This window comes from Microcebus murinus, chromosome 1 (assembly GCF_040939455.1).
Source record: "Microcebus murinus isolate Inina chromosome 1, M.murinus_Inina_mat1.0, whole genome shotgun sequence".
Taxonomy (NCBI): domain Eukaryota; kingdom Metazoa; phylum Chordata; class Mammalia; order Primates; family Cheirogaleidae; genus Microcebus; species Microcebus murinus.
In genome coordinates, this window is record NC_134104.1 from 115,352,349 (window position 1) to 115,375,698 (window position 23,350).

General features: G+C 39.3%; 1 protein-coding gene and 1 pseudogene across 2 annotated transcripts; one reads left to right on the forward strand and one right to left on the reverse strand.

Moving 5' to 3' along the window:
* Positions 1 to 1,807: 1,807 nt before the first annotated feature.
* LOC105870046 (mitochondrial intermembrane space import and assembly protein 40 pseudogene) lies at positions 1,808 to 2,340 on the forward strand (annotated as a pseudogene).
* A 7,371-nt stretch (positions 2,341 to 9,711) lies between these two features.
* RNF7 (ring finger protein 7) lies at positions 9,712 to 18,639 on the reverse strand. Of its 2 annotated transcripts, none has more exons than XM_012762346.3 (3): positions 18,194 to 18,639; positions 12,384 to 12,431; positions 9,712 to 10,641 (listed from the first exon to the last, which is right to left on the reverse strand). In XM_012762346.3, the coding sequence occupies exons 1-3, from the start codon at positions 18,359 to 18,361 to the stop codon at positions 10,585 to 10,587; spliced, it is 273 nt and encodes a 90-aa protein (XP_012617800.1). In that variant the 5' UTR covers positions 18,362 to 18,639; the 3' UTR covers positions 9,712 to 10,584. The 2 variants fall into 2 exon arrangements, with proteins under 2 accessions (XP_012617800.1, XP_012617799.1); XM_012762345.3 differs by having other exon boundaries at positions 18,187 to 18,628.
* Positions 18,640 to 23,350: the final 4,711 nt, after the last annotated feature.

Here is a 23,350-nt window from a genome sequence, read left to right on the forward strand (position 1 = left end):
AAAAATCACTTCTTTCATTACTTATTTCTTCTGCATTTTGATAAACTTCTTGAAAGTGTAGCGCTTCTAAATAACTCCAAGGAGCTTTCTCAGATTACCTCCACAGGGGACCAGAACAAGATGAGAAACACAATTATTTTGATTTGAGTGCTTTCTTGAAGAGTTGAACAATAAGACAAATGGAACACCATTAATGCATTTTCTTATATTTTCCATTTAGTAGCAAATGTAAAAGGGTGTTGGTTATGGTCTTAAAGAATAATAGCCATTTCTCTTTTTAAAAACATTCAGATCAATTTACATAGAGTAAAATGTACGAGTCTTAAATACACAGTTTGATGAGTGATGACAAATGTATACACTCACATAACCACCACCCAAATCAAAACAGAGAACATTTCCATCACCACTGAAAGCTTTTTTGTGCCCTTTTCCAGTCAATACCCCCACTGAGACGCAACCCTTCTTCTGATTTCAGTTTCTATAAATTAGGTTTGCCTGTGCTTGAACTTCATGCAAAAACAAAATCATACAGTTCAGGACTCTTTTGTGCCCAGATTCTTTTGCATAACATAAAGTTTTGAGATTCATCCATGTTGTCATCTGTATTCGTGGTTTTTCTTTTCTTTTCTTTCTTTCTTTTTTTTTTTTTATGGCTTCGTAGTGTTCTATTCTAAGAGTATACTTACTATTAACACTATTCTTCCGTTGATGAATGTTGGGTTGTTTCCAGTTTAGAGCTATTATTATAAATATGATGAAAAAAAGTAGCTTTGAGTATTATTTTATATATCTTTTTGTGCACATATGTTTTCACTTCTCATGGGCAAATATCTAGGAATAGAATTGCTGGCAATTAGGGTAGGTGTATATTTACCTTTTATTTTTATATATATATATATATTTTTTATTTTTTGAGACAGAGACTCACTTTGTTGCCCAGGCTAGAGTGCCATGGCGTCAGCCTAGCTCACAGCAACCTCAAACTCCTGGGCTCAGGCAATCCTCCCACCTCAGCCTCCCCAGTGTTAGGGACCGACCTTCCACAGCCCCACCGGACAGAAAAGCAGAGACTTCGAGGATGCAATCACACAAGAGGAGGTTTATTTTCTGGCTAGCCAGGGTCCGAGCCCCAGAGCACCAACGCAGTGGCCACTCTCGCAGGCAAGGACCCCGACCGGAACAACGGCATGCCTTTTATCCCCATGGTGCACAAGCTGTGCACAAACTGACTACGCATGGATCATGCGTTGACCTTTAAAATGATTGGTTGCCCACTATTGCCTTTTGAAATAATTGGCGGGTTGGTTGCCCTCTATTGCCTGATGGGCCAGTTGCCGTGCTTCAATGACCTCATCCCATAATTCCCCTTACAGGGGCTTAGCGAGCAAGCAATGACCAGAAGCAAAGGTTTGCGGTTAGCTCATTGCCCCACCCAAGTAAATTCCTCTGCCCTTCCTCTGTCCTACAAATTCCTCTGCCCTACACTGAGTAGCTGGGACTACAGGCATGCGCCACCATGCCCGATTAACTTTTCTATATATTTTTTTAGTTGGCCAATTAATTTCTTTCTATTTTAGTAGAGACGCGGTCTTGCTCTTGCTCAGGCTGGTTTCGAACTCGTGACCTCGAGCTATCCACCCGCCTCGGCCTCCCAGAGTGCTAGGATTACAGGCGGGAGCCACCGTGCCCGGCCTACATTTAACTTTTAGTAACTATCGCCTAGGCGGGCGCTCTCCGCGCCTGAGGAGACGGAGGTCACGGCGTGAAGCCGCCGCCGCTGAGAGGGCCCCGCGCCGGCTCCGCCATGTCGTACTGCCGCAGGAAGGGAAGGATCGAATCATATTTGTGACCAAAGAGGACCACGAAACTCCGAGCAGCGCGGAGCTGGTGGCGGATGACCCCAGTGACCCGTACGCGGAGCACGGGTTGCTGCTGCCGCGCAGAGGCATCAACTGGAGCAGCGGCGCCTGGGCGGCGGGCGCGGCGCGGCCAGTGCGGGAGCAGTTCGGTCGGCCTGCTCCTGCTTCCACCACAGCACGGAGGACGTGGAGGGCTCCGACTGCACAGACCAGTTCCGGCCATGCAGGAGTGCACGCAGAGGGACCCGGACCTCCACCCCCAGGAAGGCGACGACGACGACGAGGGGAGGACAAGAAGCCAGCATAAGGTGCAGAAGAAACGGCGGCCACCAAGGCCACCGCCACCAAAGGAGAGGAGGGGTCCAGTTCGCGAAGGCCACGGTCCTCCCGCTGCAGAGTGATAACGGACCTTTTGCAGAATGCCTTCTTGTCACCTTCCAGGAAAGTGTCTTTTCCTCTGTCGTCCTGTGCACTGTAATGTCCAAAATAACTTATTTTGATGGTCGGAGATCTCGGTCTCTCGAGCTGTACACTGAAAAACATGGGGATTGTATGTAAGTCACACACCGACCTGTCGGCAGAGGTGGCCGCCACTGTGGAGTTCTCAGATTGCTCTGAATGTTACCACTTTGAAATGACGTGCTGAATATTGCCACCATCCAAAAACTCATTATCCAGGAATGTTTCTTGTGAGCGAGTTGATTTTTTCTGATTCGTTATATACCTTTGAGTGGATTTTGTACCCCTTTGGGTAACAGAATAGAAACCAAACCATCTTGGCCTCAAGGATATGAGGGGAACCACATTCCCGAGACAGTTTGGTTTCCATTTTTGCATCCAGCTCTGGGTTTTCTCATTTTAGAAGGTGGAGGTTGGAACCCTCCCATTCACAATCCCTTTCTCAGTGAGGAGAGGCGGGCTGGGCTTTGCTGTTCTTGTTATTCCAGACACCCTGGCTTGGGGTCCGTGTTCACGCTGGCTCTGAGTCTGGTCAGATGTGATGTTCTTGAGAGATGGGGACCCAACCGTTACCAGAGCAGCAGCCAGGAGAGGAGAGTGTGGATTAAGTGCTCAATTAAAAAATGAAAATGTGATTTCTACCTGATTTCGAATGTGTCCTTTGTTTTCACTAATGAAAAATATTTTTGATGTAAAGAGATAATAACTTATGAAAAATTAAATCGGAATTCTTCTTTAAAGGTACCGGTAAGCCAGTTTGAGTGTTAATATTTTCTACGTTGAGTTTAAAGCAAGCTCACTGTAATTCTGAATAGCATTTTTGTCAGAAAATAAAAATACCTTAAACAAGGCAAAAAACCAAAAACAAAACCAAAAAAACCCAAAAAACTATTGCCTTACTATTTTCCAAAGTGGCTATTCCATTTTCTATGTCCACCAGCAATAAATGATGCAATTCCCATGCTGCTACATCCTCACCAAGATTTAGTGTTAACAGTCTTTTTAACTTGAGCTATTCTAGGGTGGTATGCAGTGGTATTTCATTGTGATTTTAACTTGATTTTCTAATGAGTAATGTTGGGCACCTTTTCATGCGTTAATTGTCTATTTGTATGTCTTTTTCTGTTTAGTATCTTTTCTTTCTTTTTTTTCCTGCCCAATATTCAGTTCTTTAATATAGCTTACTAGCAGGCAGTATTTTGTTGACTCATCATGTTCTTTAATAGAGAAGCTAACTGTTGTGCAGGCATCCAGGGAGCGGAAGTAGAATAAGATTGCTAGGTAAAAGCATTAGCTTTAGATCTTTCCAAACGGTTTACAAGTCTCGGGACAATCATAGTAACAACTATTTTATTTGTAAAAAGCACCACAAGCTATTTTAGTTAAAAGTTTCAAAATACAAAGAATAGTTACTCTAGAACCTCTGCATAAAATTAGTTTGGGAAACTATTTAAAAGTGGTGTTATAGACTATGTAACGTCATATTTTTTCTATGTGGAATTATATTTTGAGACATTTACTTTTATTCAAGGAATATCTAAACTTGTGTCATAATGGACGTGTGCTAAAGGCCCATTTAAAAAAATTGCTTTATAAGTTGGCATGTTAAAAATATAAACACAAAGATGTCATTGCAAAGATAAAATAATTTCTAAGGTCCCTTTCAATTCTAAGAGTCTATGAAAAGAAAGTACTCGTAGCAGCAACTACCCAAGTATTAGCAAGTATTAACTGCTAACACTAATTGTGGCAGACAATGCAGGTTGATTCCTTCAACATCATTCCCAATGATTCTTCCCCTTTTCTTCCTCTACTGTGAGAGCTGAAGAGCCAAAACCTTCATCTCTGCTTTTCCTTTGCATCTAGAAGTGGCCACACAGTGAAATAATCCTGGCCAATGAGCTACAGATTAAAGACACTGGGGAAGGCAGCCCTCCCCAAGTGAATCGAAGTCTTGCTAAAGATAAAAAGGTCCTTTTGCCTTTCATTTTTCCCCAAGAAAATGAATGTGAGGCCTGCCTGAAAGGACAGCGGTCATCTTGGGACCATGTGGGAGAGGACACAAGGATGCCTTCACACTGACAAAGTCAAGAGCAGACAGCAGACAGCAGGCAGCCTGGTTCCTGATGGCACTGCTGGCCGCCATACCAGCCCTGGCCTCCGCCCTTGCATTTCTTATTGTGAGACAATAAGACCCCTATCTGTTTAAGCCGGTATAGTCAGGCTTTCTGATATTGCTGCCAAGTGTATTGCCTGCTGATTCACTAGTGTTTAAAAGAAGGTACCATGCCAATCACAAAATTAGCTGTTTATATGATATGCCATTATCTCTTTATTGAGCTTGGCTTTTTCAAGGATATAATTGATTTTTCAAGGAATCTCAAATATTTAGACATAATTATACTTTTGCATTAGAAGGGCTTAACATTTTCACTACATTATCTACACTAGGAACCAAATTAATAAGTGCTAGTAATAATCTGCTTCAGTATTGTTTTAGCATTTATGAAAAATGTACCAAACATTTTTATATGCTATTTGTTTTTTTTACCAATGATCTCTTCATATGCTCTTATTGTTTTAAAACAAACACAAAAACTCCCTTTCAGTGTACGAATGTTTGCATTTAGATGAGATATGACAATGGTATACTAGAGCACAATAGAATGGTATAGAGCACAATGAAATGGTTTGGTCAATAGTGGAAAACAGAATATATAACTCTAAAATATCTATAAATGAAGAAGTTTGTGTGTAGCTTTACAGAACTAAAAGCTGAGAATGTGAACAAATTTTGGAAAAGCAATTTTGGAGGAAACTATGTTCAGACAAGGTGTTCTATTTGCACAGTATAATAAGCCAGTGGTGAAGGACACAGACTCTAAGGCCAGACTGCCTGTGTTCACACTCTGCTTTCCTTTCACTGGGTTTGTAACCTTAAGCGGTTATCTATCAGTCAGCTCAGCCTGCCAAACAAAATGCCATAGACTGTGTGGCTTAAACATCTGAAATTTATTTTCTTACAGTTCAGAGGCTGGCAAGTCTAAGACCAAGGTACTGGAAGGGTCAGTGGCTGGCGAGGACTCTTTCCTGGGGCTGCAGGTGGCTGCCTTCTCACTGTGCCCTCACGTGGATTTCTTAGGTGGGAGCACGAGAAGATCTCTCTCATCCTCCTTTATAAGGCCACCAACTACCTCCAAATAGAATCACATTGGAGGTTAGGGCTTCAACATGTGAATCTTGGAAGGCACAATTCAGTCCATAGCAGCAGGTTACTTAACATTTCAGTGCCTACATTTCCTTAACTGTAAAAAGTTGATAATATTAATAATAGAAAAAGGTTTTTGTGAGGATCATATGAGTTGACATACAAAAAACCCTTAGAAGAGAATTTGAGGCATTGTAAGTGGTACACAAGTTTGATTATTATTGACCATATTTTAGCAAGTTTCTAGTAGGGAATTCTAACTTCTCAAAAATATGTATACAAATGACTATTAATCAGGGCTTTTAAACATCACTACTATTGACATTTTGGGGCCTGATAATTCTTTGTTTGAGGGCTGTCCTGTGCATAGTAGGTGTTTAGCTGCATCCCTGGCCTCTACCCACTAGATCCTAGTAGCAACTCCACCCCTAGTTGTGACAACCACAAATGTCTCCAGATACTGCCAAATGTCCTCGGTGAAACAAAGTCACCCCTGGTGGAGAACCACTGCTGTAAATCTATCAAAGACACAAAAGCAGCTACATAAATTTATAGTTTCCAATATTAAGTCATTTTGAAAATTTAAGAAATTCTTATAAAACTTAAGGAATAGGAAACTATGTCAACAATCCTTTTTATAGCAATATTTAGGTGCTTCATGTAATTTTGGATCAATAATGGAAATGTTCCATTACCATATGTGACTATTGAGCATTTGAAATGTGGCTGATATATCCAAGGAACTGAATTTGTTTTTTTGTTTTGAGATAGAGTCTTGCTTTGTTGACCAGGCTAGAGTGAGTGCCGTGGTGTCAGCCTAGCTCACAGCAACCTCAAACTCCTGGGCTCAAGCAATCCTACTGCCTCAGCCTCCGGAGTAGCTGGGACTATGGGCATGTGCCACCATGCCCAGCTAATTTTTTCTCTATATATTAGTTGGCCAATTAATTTCTTTCTATGCCTGGCTAATTTTTTCTCTATATATTAGTTGGCCAATTAATTTCTTTCTATTTATGGTAGAGACCAGGTCTCACTCTTGCTCAGGCTGGTTTCGAACTCCTGATCTTGAGCCATCCGCCCGCCTCGGCCTCCCAGACAAGGAACTGAATTTTAAATTTAATTTTAATTACTTAAGATGTATTTTTAAATAGCCACATGTGACTACTGGCTACACTACTGGACAGCACAGATCTATATCCTTTAAGAAATGATTGTGTTTTTTTCCTCAGTAAGATCTTTTTGTCAGTGGGCAGACCCCCACTTGTCCTGTATAGAAGGCACATACATACCACTTACCATGTATTGTTAAATAAAATAGAAACAGGTTTTCATAATCCACACAAGAAATGGTTCTTGTAGTCAAATACTACATATGCTGCAGGTGAATGTGGTATTTACCAGAGTACTGTGTCTTCTCAGAAGGTTCAGTACTTTACAATTCTGTTGTAAAGCTAGCATTTCCTAACAAATCCTGCAGTCTCTGAAGATAAGAGAGTTATTTTTATTAAAATTATTTCTGGCATTATGGCAAAGCCTCATATACAGTAGGCATGTAATAAATAATAAATTTTTACTACTACATAAATATACAATATTAAACATATATAAGAGTAGAAGAAGCAGAGCTAGAATTAGTATGGCAGAGGTAAATCTACCATGAAGGTATAATATAAAAATGACCACTAAAGAGTTTAAGTCCTCATAAATGTACATAGTTGGCAGGCATCTCTTTAGAGACTAGAATAAAATGCCAACAGCATTTCACCTATGTTCAGATAGTTTCAAGAGATTTTTTTTTTTTTTTGAGACAGGGTCTCATTTTGTCACCCAGGCTAGAGTGCACTGGCATCATCATAGCTCACTGCAACTTCAAACTTCTGGGCTCAAGCAATCCTCCGGCCTCAGCCTCCCATGCACCACCACACCCAGATAATTCTATTTTTAGTAGAGACAGGGTCTCATTCTTGCTCAGGCTGGTCTTGAACTCCAGTGATCCTCCCAAAGTGCTAGGATTACAGGTGTGAGCCACTGTCATTGGCCTAGTTAATTTTTTTCTGATCCTAAAGGCTTCTACACTAGCATTGGTTAAAACAATTTTGAGCTTATTCTTTAGGTCTAAAAGCCGTGGTCAAGTGAATATTCACCAACCCCATGTATATTTTAGGCATTAAACACTAATTAAACAGTTGTTCACACATCTAGAGTAAATACACACTGATCAGCAAGATTTGGCTCTATGTACTCTTTTGAAGATAGCAGCCATTCAAAACTCTGAACTCTTATGCCTTTTAAATAAGTTATATTATGCCTGGGTCACTTTAGTATGTTTTTGGGAGACTGTGGCAACATAGTATACACAGTAAGTGCACTCAGACCAGTACTCCAAAGTCAGTACTACCTCTAAAGGGGATGTTTTGGAAATGTGAGCTTTTTTGAAATGGCACCAAGATCAATGGCAACACTTGCTTTATATGAATGGAGGGCAGGGAAGTTCAATATCTTGACACGTATGGGACATTCCCACCTAATGAAAGATAGATCAGCATCCTGCATGACTTTTTTAGTCCATTCATGTAGGAGAAAAATCTGTTTACAATGATCTGAGTCTAGAACCTAACTTCTTTTTACATATAAACAGGAAGTATTTTTTGCATGTTTTTATAAATTCATTGAAGTTTCTAAATATGCAACTAATATGTAAGTGAAAATTAGACATTGTTTAGTTCAGCACAATTCATCATTTTTGGGGAAAAAAGTCCTATCCATGGAAATGTCCCTCATGTTTCTGAGTCACTACATCAGTCTACACGGTTGCTGTCCATGCCATGACTGTGCGGCGCACGAGCGTACACACACACACACACACACACACACACACACACAGCATCAGCCTACTTCATTATGTCTTTTGCCCAAGTATTTACATAGTGAAATACAATTGAATTATAAATTCCTTTCATTTCTATTTTATATAATTATGTATACTTTAATTATGTATGTAGGAAATATACCTATGAATTTTACTTCATTATAAATTTAGGGGACACAATATTCTCTATAAAAAGGAAGCAATGGGACTGACAGGGTAAGATTTACTGAATTAGATGTCAGCTGTAATACAGGAATGCAATTTGCATAGATGGAAAATTAAATAGCTAGAGATGACTTACCGTTTGTTTCCAATACACTAGTAAAATAAACATCATTTAATCAAATGGAAAGAAAAACCTCTTCAATGCTTTTGTGTTGGAACCCATAATTAAATGTCACAGTATGTCCTTTCTGATGAAACAGTATGTACTAAACTTGCAGACGGCTATGTAGACGAGTTGCTATCAATCACCCCACGATGAGTAGGATCAGTGCTGCTTTGTCCCAGTCCCTCCTCCTCGTCTACCCTCAGATGCTGATGTATGACATAAACAGAGCTTTGTTAGGTGGTGGGACTGTTGTCTTGCTGTGTGGAAAATCTGATTATTACCACCATTCTCCACACTTCACTTACATGTCTTCATACTGACAGGAACCCGACACTCTTCTACTTCCCTCTTCACTACAAAGTCAAATATTTGGTTCACATCTTATGGACACAACCTTTTAAAAAGGTCAAAGAGCTACTAACAGTTTATTGCACAATGATAAACACATTCAAATGGCCAAACATATTTGTATAATTAATCTTCTCAGCACCTACAAAGACAACTAAGAAAAAACATGCAACAAAGCAAACATTTCCAGAGAAATCTGATAAATAAAAAGTAGCCAATATGGAAGTATACAGAATTTAATCGTTACCTTTAACATTCTTTTATGTATCCATATTCTTTAGATTTAGAAGGATCCAGAATGGCAACTTCAATCAGCAGATGTTTATAGTTAAGATTTTTAAGGTTTTTATCTTTTAAATTCTTATCAGTGGCCTCCATTATGTAAGAACTCAAAATGAACCTGTGGTCATAATTTGTTATGAAATAACCTACCGTGAATGTGAATGACTTTGATAAAATTTAAGCATTTTTTTTGCATTTTTGTGTTTCCAGGTAATAAACCTTAAATTTTATTATTGCCAAATGAAAGAGTATATGGATTTTTTCAAATTAAATGAAAGCATTTACTTGACAAATTCATTTATGAATGTTAAGTTTAAGGTTGACCATAAAATTATAATAATGACAATTCAAATAAGGTAAAGAGAATAAACCATTTATTAAAACATTGTGTGATAAAATAAACTTTTGATCCAATGCTACACTGGTAAACTTTTCTTCCTCAACATTACACCTAAAACATAGTTAAATTACAACATCATCCGACTAGAACTAGAAAATAATTCTGTCATTTACCACTCAACAATTGAACAGTGAGGTAACTGTAGATCTTGCTTTTCTTTATGAGTCAATGATCGAGAATGATAAAAGACAACATTCCATATGCCCAAAGGTTAAATTTTATTTATCCTGTTCACTGGCCCAAACTTAAAATTCTCCTATTGAATAAAGCTTTCATATAGTATCCCCTTCCCTGCCACAAATAAGTGTTAGGAATAAATTAAGGATAAGAGCTGGGTTTTAAACTGTACTTTATTTGCTACTATAATATGCTGTCTTTTTAACTGATCAACCACAAGCATGCAACAAGTTCTCTGAAAGGAACTGATTCCACAACTCATTGTATATAACAGGAAAAAAATAAAGGTCACTCAATTTGGAGTTCTCTCCTTTTTTATAGCACTTCTAAGCAATGTGTGTGACACACACCACAGAGGTAGGAAAGACCATCTTTAATAAATTATCTTCTTAATTGTGGAGAATTTCTGAAAAGAAGACTGACAAAATGCTAAACCATGCCTCTGATGCGTCTCAAAGGACCACAGATCCATTGGCTCCTTATTCAAAGAATTAATCCCCCGGAGTGGTCGAGCTTTTGTAGGGCACCTGATAACAAGATCCACCAGGGCTCCGCACAACTGCACTAAGCAAGCCTTCTACCACTCTCATTTGCCGATTCTTTGGACCACCCAGTCCTGCTGGCAGAGAGGGCAGCGATTGTTCTGTTTCACCCACAGGGACATGCAGCAGTTGTGGAAGGAATGATTACATTCTCCCCAGACCACTGGAAAGAAAAAGAAGAGTTGACATTACATAATTCAATTTAAATTATTAAACTCAAAATTATAGCTTATTTGATATTAAGAATAATATCTATGGAGCTGTATGTGATGGCACAAGCCTATAGTCCCAGCTACTCTGGAGGATGTGGCAAGAGGCTCACCTGAGCCCAGGAGTTTGAGGTTGCAGTGAGCTATGATCATGCCACTGCACCCTAGCCTGGCCAATAGAGTGAGATCCTGTCTTTACAAAAATATTTAAAAATATACCAAAAAAAAAAAAAAAATTCATAATCTTGAAAAAATATGGTTAGTTGGCCAAAGTAATTTTTTACTATCTACAAAGACATAGAAACTTATTAATAAATGTGTAAGTTATATTTATGACATGAGATAAATCACTGTTTAAGGGACTTTCCATTCCTGTTCTACAACATGTGGGTGATGGGATGACCCTTGGTTCCCACATAGCACCACATGCTGTCTTCTTGAAGTTTGGAGATTAAAGGACTTGAACCTTTCTTAGATCCCAGACCTTCTCAGTCATGCACTGACCTTAGAGATCTTTTGGGCTTTATTTTATTGAAAAATGTCCTCCTAATTTTAATTTATCAAGATATATAATGAGTTTTAAATGTTCTCAGTTCATAGCAGGCTATTATAAACATATGGCATGCTCCTTAACATTATCAACTGTACACCTAATGAGCTGTTTTCCAGAAGTGATAAATTGTGTTAAATCATAAATAAGCAGTGTAATTCCTCATGTGACAATGAAACTTTCAGAGCGGCTGGCTAGAGAAAGGTCTCTTTGTGATCAAAGTGGCCTGCCTCTCACAAAACCCAACTTAGTATTTTTTTCAACAAGAATCATGAAAGAAAAATTTTAAACCAAGGGAAATCACTCACAATCTGGAATACAATCTCAAACTTTGGCTTCATTTGCCCCTTGCTTGACAAGATTAAATGAAAGAAATAAGGGGGACAAAAAAGAAAAAAATACTTCCTATGAAAATTGGCTGTAGAATATGGGAGGCAATGGAAAAAAATTCTAAGTGTTTTAGGAGGAAGAAAGATTTGATCAAAACTGCACAAATCATCAAGAAGCTGTACATAAACCATGCAGAAAAAGGTACAAAGTTATCTTTTAGGAAAATCTATAAAAACTTTTATATAGCAATCTAGAAATGATCACCTCAAGAACTAGGACATAAAAACCTTTGAATTGCTTAAAATATTTAGTCTAAGACTATAAAGAAAATGTAATTGATTTCAATACACAAATCACATTCCAAAAAAAGACTTGAGACTTAGAATTTTTCCTACCTGAATTGAAAAGTTAAATGGTGTATCCTAAGAGTATTGAAAACTGAAATGGTTTATTAGAACCCAAACGGACCTAACTAATAACATAGCCAAATAATGTTTTGTCAAATAATGTTTTGACAAATTCCTCCTTTTATAATTTTCTTAACAGAAGATAATTACTTCTTTTCTGATTACCAAAATGTTTATTATGACCATGTCTGGAATATATCCAGTTCACCTTGATTATAGCTATAAAAGGTCTTGCAGATTCATTCCATTAAAGCTTTTTGAGAATCAACATATTTTATATTAATAATGGATCACTGCTTTACAGTTTATTTTTGTGTATTGATAAAGTCAATCTTAATTGCAAATTCAAACAACCCCACTGAGAGAAAACCTTCAGTTGAAAAAGCAAGAGAACAAAATTACAACATACCAACACAATCCTCTTGTTTATTTTCAGCTTGACATCTAAGACAGGCATCTAAAAGTAAACAAATAGCAATTCTCATTCTGATGCTCAGAATGCAATTTTTAAAAATCAGACACTTCAAAGTCAAATAAAAGCCCTTAAGGGTTAGAGATGGAGATAAAAGATTCACTAAATTAATTTCCCATTTGAACATAACTATTTAAAGAGGAATAAAATGCAAGGCATTCTACAGATTTACTTATGACCAGGAGCAATTTCACAAGGGTTAACAAACCCTCTATTTTTACAAGCTCTGATGAAAAGATGCCTTGACAGCACCAGTAGAGAAAACCACTAGAGAAAAACATGCCATACTCTACTACATGGGAAGTTACTGTGAGATCACTGGGTGTGCTCAGAGGCAGTTTATTTTCAAGACACTCTTTTAAATATATCATGCACATATATTAGTATTTGTTTATATATACATAAAGAAAATCTAGAATACTCAAAAAAACAATAATAAAGTTTACTGGGCGGAGTTGGAATGGGAAGGAGAGTTTTTGCCATATACCTTCTTAAATTTTTTAACTATGTGACTGTATAACCTATACAAAAATTAAATTGAAAAAAATTTGATTCTTTCATAAACGAGTTTTCTTGAGTCATCCATACTTACTGATAAAGAAGTTTTCCTTCAGCAACACATACAAAGTAACCTCTTACTTTCCTTCCTAAGACACTTGACAGTTCCTTTAAAATAAACAATTTTGTATGCTCCCAATAGGTCACTATTGACAGTCATCCAAACAAGACTGGTGAAAGGCAGTGAGATGTATTAATAGAAGGGAAAACAGGGCTCTGGAGCTAGGCAGAGCTAGAGTCAAGTCTGACTTCATTGGCATTTACTAGTTCTATGGCCTTGGACCAATTATGAACCTCAATTCCCTCATTTGTTTAAAAAAAAAAAGGAATTCTATCATGAGGTATTTATATATTAAGTAAGGATGATACATACTTGTGGGAATTTATAGATAAAATAAATACTAGGTACCCCTAAATACTAGGGTTTTTTCCTTTTTAAGAAAATCCTCCCTTTACAGGAAGTCTGAGCCCAAAGCATCTACCCAACAATGGCAAAGTATTTTAATAAATTACTTTGGTGTAAATTCTGTAGTACTGTTAGCTTGATGAAGGAGGTAACATAGAATATTTTAAGGACCAAAAATGGATCGATTCATTCACTAGCTGGAAGAGGAGTCAGGGTCAGGTAAAAGGAAATTCTAACCAGCAGAAAAACAAAACAAAACAAAACAAAACCTGGCTTTTAACATAAATAGGAGAAAAATAATTCTGTAAAAATAGAAACATGGTGGAGTTGAAGCCTACTTCTCTTTTTACACTGAATTATGCTCAGGCATTTGTTTGCTCGTCTCCCCATGCTCTTACCTTTAAAAAAACACCACTGCCCTGGTCTCTTCAGTGTGGATTAAAAACAACCACTGTCTCCTGTGGATTTCTTCAATTCTACAATTACTGAGCATCTACTCTGTGCATGGAGTTATGCACTGGGGACACCAAAATGACCAAGGCTGGATCCCAAGTAGTTCACCAGCAAATGGGGAGGCAGACAAGCAAACAACTATTAGGTCATTAAATAGGAAATGTCTGATTTTGCATCAAAAGTTTAGCTTATTGTATCTCAAACAAGAAGCAGTAAAATTAATCAAAGTATGGGCCTAAAGTATTGACACACTTTTGCTATCTTAACAGTAGCCTGTTTATGCCAGCAGCAAAGAAGCCTGGAGAGCGAGTGGCAATGAAATCTTGAAACATGTTTTCCACAGCTTGTCAAGAATTGAGTATTTTTTCTTGTAAGAAGTGGTCCAAGCCTAGTAGTGGTAGTCAGCTGGTGCAAAGTCTGGTGAATACGGTGGATGGCAGCGAGTTTCCAAGTCCAGTGTTGTTTGTATGACAATGTGGTCGAGCGTTGTCTTGCAAGAGGATTGGTGTGTCTCTAGTGACCAATCTTGGCTGCTTAATAGCAAGCATCCTCATCATTCCATCCAATTGACTGCAGTAGACATCTGCTGTAACTGACTGACCAGGTTTCATGAAGCTGCAGTGGATAATACCAGCAATGGACCACCAAATAGACACCATTAGCTTTTTTGGTGAATATTCGGTTTTGGACTGTGTTTTGGCACTTCATCTTTATCCAACCATCATGCCAAACACTTCTGATTGTCAAAAAGAATCCATTTTTTATCACGTGTAACAATATGGTGCGGAAATGTTTCATCTTTATGTAATGACATCAAAGGCAAGCTTCCAGACGATTTCTGTTCTGATGCTCATTTAATTCATGCGGTACCCATCTATCCAGATTCTTTACCTTGTCCATTTGTTTCAAATGGTCCAATATTCTTGGAATAGCAACGTCAAACAATGCCAAACAATGCTGCTAAATTCACGTGTAGGCTGAGATGGATGCAATTCCACTACAACTTTTAGCTGATCATTATCTACCTTGGTCTCAGGTCGCTGACATGGCTCATTTTCAAGATTAAAATCACCAGAATGGAACTTCTCAAACCACTGATGTATTGCGTGTTCATTAGCCACAACCTTCCTAAACACTTCGTTGGTATTTTGAGCTGTCTGTGCCACATTGGTTCCATGATGGAACTTATGTTTGAAAATAATGTGAATTTGTGACTTATTTATGGTTTCACAAAAATTGCTTAAAAAAACTTGAAAGATAATCACAATCCAAATCGTGCATTTGAAAGAATGATGATGTACTTTCACAATAAAAATAAAACAAGAAGTGTCCAAGCGAAATGTCAGAAATAACAACTGTCAAACTTAGTTAAGGAAATCGGACATTTCATACTTAATAACCTAATACATATCCTAAGGACTGCAATGTAACAGTGAAGACATGCTACCTGTACCTGGCACTAGCTCTGTGCAATCAAGAATTTTTAGAATGTTAGGGGTTGGTGATCCTGACTGCTTTTGCAAATTAGAAAATTAAGGCTCCAAAAGGTTATGTGAAATGTCTAAGTTAACATACAGTCATGCAGGCTCTATAACTAACATATAGTCAGTCATGCTGGCTATTAAAACTTGGCTATACTAGCAAAATCTCTTCGATTCTTCCTCATCAGCTCCTATGCCATGTGCTCCTTTCAGAATGAAAGGAGGAGAGTAGAAAACAAATTACCCACACTGGAATGGACTAATAGGCAAATCTTGGAGCAAAAAGTAGAATAAATCATTTAAGTGTGTAACATAAATTCTGAATATTAAGGAATAGGAACTAAGTGGGTTTGTACTGCAGAATCTAGAAGTCTCTGAATTATACTGACAGCTTTGATTTACATTCATTATCAAAAACTGAGCCAAATACAAATTATCCTAAAATTTCTGATAAAAGAAAAAAAATTCTTTTAATGACGTTCCTAGCATCTAAAACAGCATATTTTTTTTTTTTTTTTGAGACAGAGTCTCGCTTTCTTGCCTAGGCTAGGGTGAGTGCCATGGCGTCAGCCTAGCTCACAGCAACCTCAAACTCCTGGGCTCAAGCAATCCTCCTGCCTCAGCCTCCCGAGTAGCTGGGACTACAGGCACGAGCCACCATGCCCGGCTGATTTTTATATTATATATATCTTAGTTGGCCAATTAATTTCTTTCTATTTTTATGGTAGAGACGGGGTCTCGCTCAGGCTGGTTTTGAACTCCTGACCTTGAGCAATCCGCCCGCCTCGGCCTCCCAGAGTGCTAGGATTACAGGCGTGAGCCACCGCGCCTGGCTAAAACAGCATATTTTTTTTTAAATTTATTTTATTTTATTTTAGTGTATTATGGGGGTACAAGTGTTAAGGTTACTTATACTGCCCATGCCACCCTCCCCCCTAAAACAGCATATTTCTAAGAAATATAATATTAATTTTAGAAGGATGCTAGGGTAAGGACTGGGAAGCCTGAAAAGCAATTATCCTTCTGCCATTACCTGACCACTACTTGAATTTTAACACCTTATAAATAAAATACAAAGGTCTAGTCCAGAATACTTTCCTGAAACCAAAGTACAGCTGTTGTAAATATGCAACATTAATCTGCAGTAGCAGAATACTTACTATAATTACAAAGTTAACGTGTCATTTATAGTACATAGTTTGACCTACTTTAAATATCTCAGTAAAGCTTATTTGTTGTAATTTTTCAGTAATTATTTTAGGTTCTGCATTTCTACTTACTAAATTTTTTTTTCTTTGGGGCGAAAATAGATTTTTAAGAGAGAAATTATTTAATAATGCCCTTTGGGAACATTCTTTTTAAACTAAAAAGGAACTAAAAGGAAGTTTATTTTCCTTTACACTGAAGGAAACTTAGAGGATAAAATTTTAGCAAAGCTTGTCTTGCAAAAGAATAAGAAGATCAGTTCTCCTGGATCAGCTGAAAATGCCTCCCAAACTGGAAATTATGATTCTAACTCTTAAGGAAGGGGTGGACGTGGAGGAGAGCTGTACTGCAGGAAAATAAATTAGATACTTTTAAAACCTAATATATAAAATAAGTGGATCATGTCTAAAATCAAGGTGTTTCAAAAGAAAAAAAATTGAATCTTGCTATAAATCCTCTTTGAAACAAGCCTTTATGGAAAAAAGAAGAGCATAAACTGCCAAATCTGTTGATTCTGGTAGTTTTAAAGTCTCATCCCTTAAGAAAGAAGCAATTATTTTTATGTCCTCCAATTCCCTCATTTTTCAGGACAAGTCACAAAGTTTTCAAACTACAGAAAGCTCAGTTTTCTTCAATTTCCTTCAAAGAACAAGTCAATTTAAGATGCTCTTAATGTAATTTAAAATGCCCTATTAAAAAACATAATTTGTATTTAAATAACACTTGTTTTTCAAAGTGGTCTGAAATCTTAAAATAGAACCATATAAAACATAACGAAATTAAGCTGTTCTGAAATGTTTCACTCGGTCCTATATTTTAATTAAAAATATTATAAAAAGAAGACATATTTGTAAAAGAGGGTTCTCCACAAACACATGAGTAAGAGCGGGGCAGTACCTTCTCCAGGAAATGTCATCCTATGACGGGGAGTGGGGCAAAATGGAGATGAAGTGTTATATTTCCAGGGCTTACGTTATTCAATTCCCATGAGACTTAACTATTCTTGAACCACACTATATATTCTTCAAGCCAAACTTGTGACAACTGACCCGTCTTAGATCATTCCAGATTTAAAAGCCAGCCAGACATCAGCAGTAGCTTATACGGAAATGCAATGGCAGTGAACCCTTCTCTTCCCAGCGCCTCTGGGAGCAGACCTGAGGGTGTCGTTTTGGGGGGAAGATGACTCCTGCGCATCACTTCGCGTTTTGGCCAAAACCATTAAAGCGCACAGCTGAAGGACGGCCTTTACCCTGAGCCCCCTGCGGTATGCTTTTAGAGTGGGCTGGCTACAAAAACCGCAGTGGCTCCTCCCAGCTCCTATCAAATCACCCAGTTTTATTCTGTTGGTCACATCCATCAATATCTGCAATTACCTTAATTCCTCCTTTTATTGCCCGTTTCTATTCCTAGAACACCAGGTACGAGGCGCCGGGCGCCAGCTGAACTACCTATACCCAGGCCCAGGCGGTGGCCGCAGCCCTCAGACCAGCCGCAGCACCGGCGTGGCCCCGCGTCGCCCCGCGCCCAGGCAGGGGCTGTCCGAGGTTTCGGGCGCGCCCGCCCGCCACTCACGCCCCTGGAGCCAGCCCCGCGGAGGCCGCAGCTCGGCCCCGGCCTCGCGTGCAACGCTTACCCATCACCTGGACCCTGCAGATGGCGCACGTATCGCACTCCACGTCCCAGCTCCACATGGCCACCGCGTTCCACTTCTTGAGAGAGAACATTTTGTCGCCTCCTGACTTAGAGCCTGCGCTCCCGGAGTGAGAGGCCAGGGCGCAGGGCTCCTCTCCGTCTTCCACGTCGGCCATGGCGGCGGCGCGGGGCCAGCGGCGGAGACGTTGGGTCGGGGGAGGCGGGTGGCTATGGCGGCTGTGTGGGGCCGCCCGACGGGCCACAGCGCCGCCCGCAGGCCGCGTGCCACCGCAGCGCCTGGACCCCGAGCGCCCGCGATTGGCCGGCGCGGTCCAGTGACGTCACCCTACGCCAGCGCCTGAGGGGCGGGGACTGAGACTCGGCAGTCCGGACTGCCGAGAGGGTAGTAGGTTTTCTGGCCCGCGGAGCTAAAATTTGGCCGCTGCAGTGTAGCGTGAGCAGTCGTACAGAGTGTGCACACGTGTCCTGCTTTATGCTTTTATTAAACTTGCCACTCTCAAAAATTATCTTGTTGATTTATTCATCTATCTCTTTTTTCCCAAAATGTAAAACGTTTAGAATAGGGACCATGTTCATATCACCACCCTATCCTTGGTATCTAAAAAATGCCTGGCCTAGGGCGCGCAATTATTTGTTGTGAGTAAATGAATGCCCTTGAAGATCTAGAAATCTGGTCAGTGCTTCTCAAATTATTTGGTCTCAGGACTCCTTTACGCGTATAAATTATTAGGGCCTTAAAGACATTTTGTTTATGTAGAGATATATGAGATATAGATAGATCAATGTTTCCTTTCTAAGAAATTAAACAAAAAATTGAAAATGTACTCATTTAAAAATAACAGTAATAAACCCCTTAGAATCATTAGAGGAGTGGCATCACATATGCTGCAGTTTCTGGAAAACTCTAGTGTATATTGACAAGAGAATGCGAGTGAAAAGAGAAATAGCTCTGAATACTGTTGTGCAAATAGTTTGGCCACTTTCATCCTGGAAAAGGATCCCAGGAACCCTGGGGACCACACTTAAAGCTAGTTTAACCTCCTCTTTTTATATGTAGGAGTAATGAGGTTCACAGAAATGAAGTAATGAAGATCACACTCCTATTACAGGGGTTCTTCTACTGATAGCCCAGGGTCATAATCTATGTTTTCAAGCGAAGCTGGCTGGACATCTCTGTGGAAACGATAAGGAAGCTGAAGCACAGAGAGCCTAAGGAATGCTTGATTCCCACCACCTCCTAGTGGTGGACACCTGCGGTGTCAGGTTTGGGATTCAGAGCCTCTTACCATCCCCTCATCTCCAGATCCCAAGCCTTGTGCCTGGGTGGTAGCTAACCAGATTCAAGGAGTCTGGCAGGGGAAACAAATGCATAAATATATAGAAACATAAATATGGAAACAGTGTCACATTTGGTGAGATGCAAACATGTGCTGTTTGTTGAGTGTGTGTTAAGTGCTTTGAGGGTACAGATATCCTGAGGACAGATGTAGTGAGGGAAAGTGGAGAGCTGAAGTTTGAATTGGAGAGAGATGGAAGGCCCTCATGGGCAGGAAAAGAGTGAAGAGAGCAAACCTGTCTGAGCAGAACGCTGATGATGGTGCGGACATGAATCTGGCCACACCAACTTTATGAGCCAAACACAAACCAGAGGAACCACACAAAACACACATTCTGTACATATTGAAAGACTGCACATCGGACTAGAGATAGCTGTACATATATCTCTAATAAAGAAGGAAGGCTGGAACCAGATGGGAATAAAATGCACCCAGTTGGTGAGAACTGGGAAGTTTGAAAGAGGAAAGGAAGGAAACTCAGATGAAGGTGCTGAAAGGCAGAAGGAGGGTTCAGTTTGAGGAATACGTGTCTGTGCTGAGGTGTGAAATCCAGAGACAGAGCCATCTCTGCTGCGGTGAAATTTGTGAACAGAAACCAGGAGGGAGCATGGGGTGGGAAGTGGGAAGGTGGATAAGGAGTATAATTTTGACACACTGCATGTCAGGAGGACTTTTTCAGATGACAAAGAGAACAGGAATGAATCAATTTGTGAGAGTTCAGTATAATAAGCAAGCATGCGCTGGGGAGAAGAGGGAGTAGGAACAAAGGCAGGAAGTTCAGGTTGCTGTCGGGTGTTCGGGTGTGGCCCGGGCCATCTGGAGTGGAATCCTGTGCTTTCCTCCCTTTGGCTCACCCGCCAAGTGGGTTTGTCTCAAATCATAAGCACCCAAAGGGTAGCAACTATAGAGGGCCTTGGGAAAAAATGCAGTAAAACAAATACCTGCCTGCCTCATGCCTGCTCGGCTCCCATTCTACCACAGTCCTTTAGTTACTTTCTCCAGTTCCAGGGGTGTGTGAACAAACACAGACTCAAGCTCTGAATTTTGGGACCCGTTTCCTCAGCTGCACAGTCTCCATTCCTTATGCTCAGTATGTTGAAGGTATAGTTGCTTTCATTTTGGGGACTTTCCTTCAGCAAAATTCAGTCCTTTAGGAAAAATGTGTCTCTCAGTGCAAGTGGACATTTTTGTTGTTTATTTGGTCCTCACCCATTTCCCCCTTCCTCTATGCCATTCATCTGTACTAAAATAATTTTTCCTCGTCAGGGAGGAAGAACTTTTCTACTGCCCTCTTATGTTCAGTCGTTGGGGGATTGTAAATTAAATCAACAGATTAACAAGAGAAAAGACCTTTTAATTGACAGAAGTAATCAGAGTTCACAGAAAAGTATGACTCAAAGAGGCAATCAGAATGTGATGCTGACATACTGTCTGAATAAGGATAAAGGAGTGGTAGAGAGGGCACTTATGGGAAATAACTTTTAGAAAAGATAAATAATAGGCTTTTAGAAGAATAGATGGAGATGTGATAGTTTTGTGACATGTCTGTTTAGGTGATTTATTATCCCGCTGCTGACATCTTGTCTCTGGTGATGGGAGTCAATCTTCCCTGGTCAATCTTCCCCTCCCAAATTGCTGGGAGGGAATTTATGGCAGTTGAATTATTTTGGGGGCACTGCTTTTAGGAAGACAAAAGAGTTCAGAAAAACAAAACAAAACAAAACAATTCATCCTGCATCTGTTAGTTCTCAAATGCCTTCAGCTTAAAATAACCTCTTTATGCCACAGGAGCATATTCTGAGCTCCTTTATTGTATTAGCAGAAAAAAAGTCCAAATCTGGTGAAATTTGCCTATTAAACTGTCTTAGGGCCGGGCACGGTAGCTCATGCCCGTAATCCTAGCACTCTGGGAAGCCGAGGTGGATCGCTCAAGGTCAGGAGTTCGAAACCAGCCTGAGCAAGAGTGAGACCCGTCTCTACTAAAAATAGAAAGAAATTAATTGACCAACTAAAAATATATATACAAAAAAAATTAGCCGGGCATGATGGCGCATGCTTGTAGTCCCAGCTACTCGGGAGGCTGAGGCAGTAGGATTGTTTGAGCCCAGGAGATTGAGGTTGCTGTGAGCTAGGTTGACACCACGGCAGTCACTCTAGCCTGGGCAACAAAGTGAAACTCTGTCTCTAAACAAACAAACAAACAACATCTCACATTTCCCCCTCCCCTGAGTCTTGGTAACCAACATTCTATTTTCTGTCTCTGTGATTTTTTTTGACTACTGTAAGTATTTCACATAAGTGGAAGCATACAGTATTTGTCTTTTTTGACTGGTTTATTTCACTTAGCATAATATTCTCAAGGTTCATCTGTGTTGTAGCATGTGTCAGAATTTCCTTCCTTTTTATGGCTGAATAACATTCCATTTTCTGTATATACCACATTTTGTTTATCCATTCATCTGTCAATGGACATTTGGGCTGCTTCCACCTTTGGGTTATTGTGAATGATGCTGCTATGAACATGAGTGTACAAATATTTCTTCATGGTCCTGCTTTCAGTTCTTTAGGATATACATCCAAGATGTGAGATTTCTGGATCATACTATATCTACTCATTTTTAATATAAAATTTTCATATGTACTTTTCTCTGGTCTGCTTTTTGAAATAGTATCAGTTGGATACCTTTCTATATAAGCAATTACATATCCACATTATTCTTTTTATGGTTGCGTAGTATTCCACCATATAAATTTACTGTGATTTATTTCCCTGAGAACCTTTTGAGAGACATTTAGCTATTTCCAATGTAAAATAAACAGTACTGCAGTTCCTCATACATATTTCCTTGCACATGTGAGAGTAAACAAATTTCTAAATAGATTATAGATTAGCTAGGTCAAAGGCTATGCATTTTTCATTTTAATAGACATTGCCAAAAGACCTCTTAGAGAGGCACATTGATTTTATACTCCCACCCAGTGGCTATGAGTGGCAAATTATAAAAAGGGCTTTTGTTTTGTTTTGTTTTTATGTTTAAAGCAGGAACAATTTCTTATAAAGTCTTATAAATTAGATATATAAATTCTGGTAAATTTGTTAAATTGATCTCATTACTCTATAGCCTTTCTTATCCTGCCTAATGACTTATATTATTCTGACTCTTGTATTGTTATTCACTGTTAATGTATAAGGATTTTGTCTTCTTAGCTAGATCCTTAATCCTCGAGAGTGGAGATAATTTACTATACCCATACTTACCTCCACAGCTAGTTTGGTTCCATGAACTTGCCCAGCACTTGTTAAATTTGTACATAGAATGAATGAAATTTTTGTTTTTACTTCAGAATGAAGAGGTCTTGAGTCTTCTTTTTTTTTTCTTTTCTATTTTTCTTGAGTAGATGTCATACGTGAAATAGCTGGAGCCACTGAATTCTAACATCCACGATAATAATGGCAGCAACAGCAGCCACTTATATTTATTTTTGAGTGTACACTATGAATAAAACATTGTTCTAAAATGCTTGACATGTGTTGTCTCATTCAATGCTCACCACATGAAATAGGTGCTATTCGTAACTATATCTTATATAAGGGGAAACTGAGGTGTATAAGGTGAACTGATTTGCCCAAGGTCACCTGCTTGGACAGCAGCAGGTGCTCTACAGAGGACTCTGGTTCATCTGACTCCCTGGCCATGCCCTTCATTCCTGCACCACACTGTCAAGGCATATAAAACTCCACTCACCCAACTTGTCATCTACACATTGATCAACTACACCTCTTCCACCTGCCGTGGGGCTGTCTGG

Excerpts from the sequence above, each read along its gene's own strand:
- RNF7 (XM_012762345.3), bottom strand. The coding sequence starts at position 18,361 with ATGGCCGACGTGGAAGACGGAGAGGAGCCCTGCGCCCTGGCCTCTCAC. Across the intron at positions 12,432-18,186 it reads CTGCAGGGTCCAGGTGATGG|ATGCCTGTCTTAGATGTCAA; the intron begins GTAAGCGTTGCA and ends GTTTACTTTTAG. Across the intron at positions 10,642-12,383 it reads TAAACAAGAGGATTGTGTTG|TGGTCTGGGGAGAATGTAAT; the intron begins GTATGTTGTAAT and ends TTTTCTTTCCAG.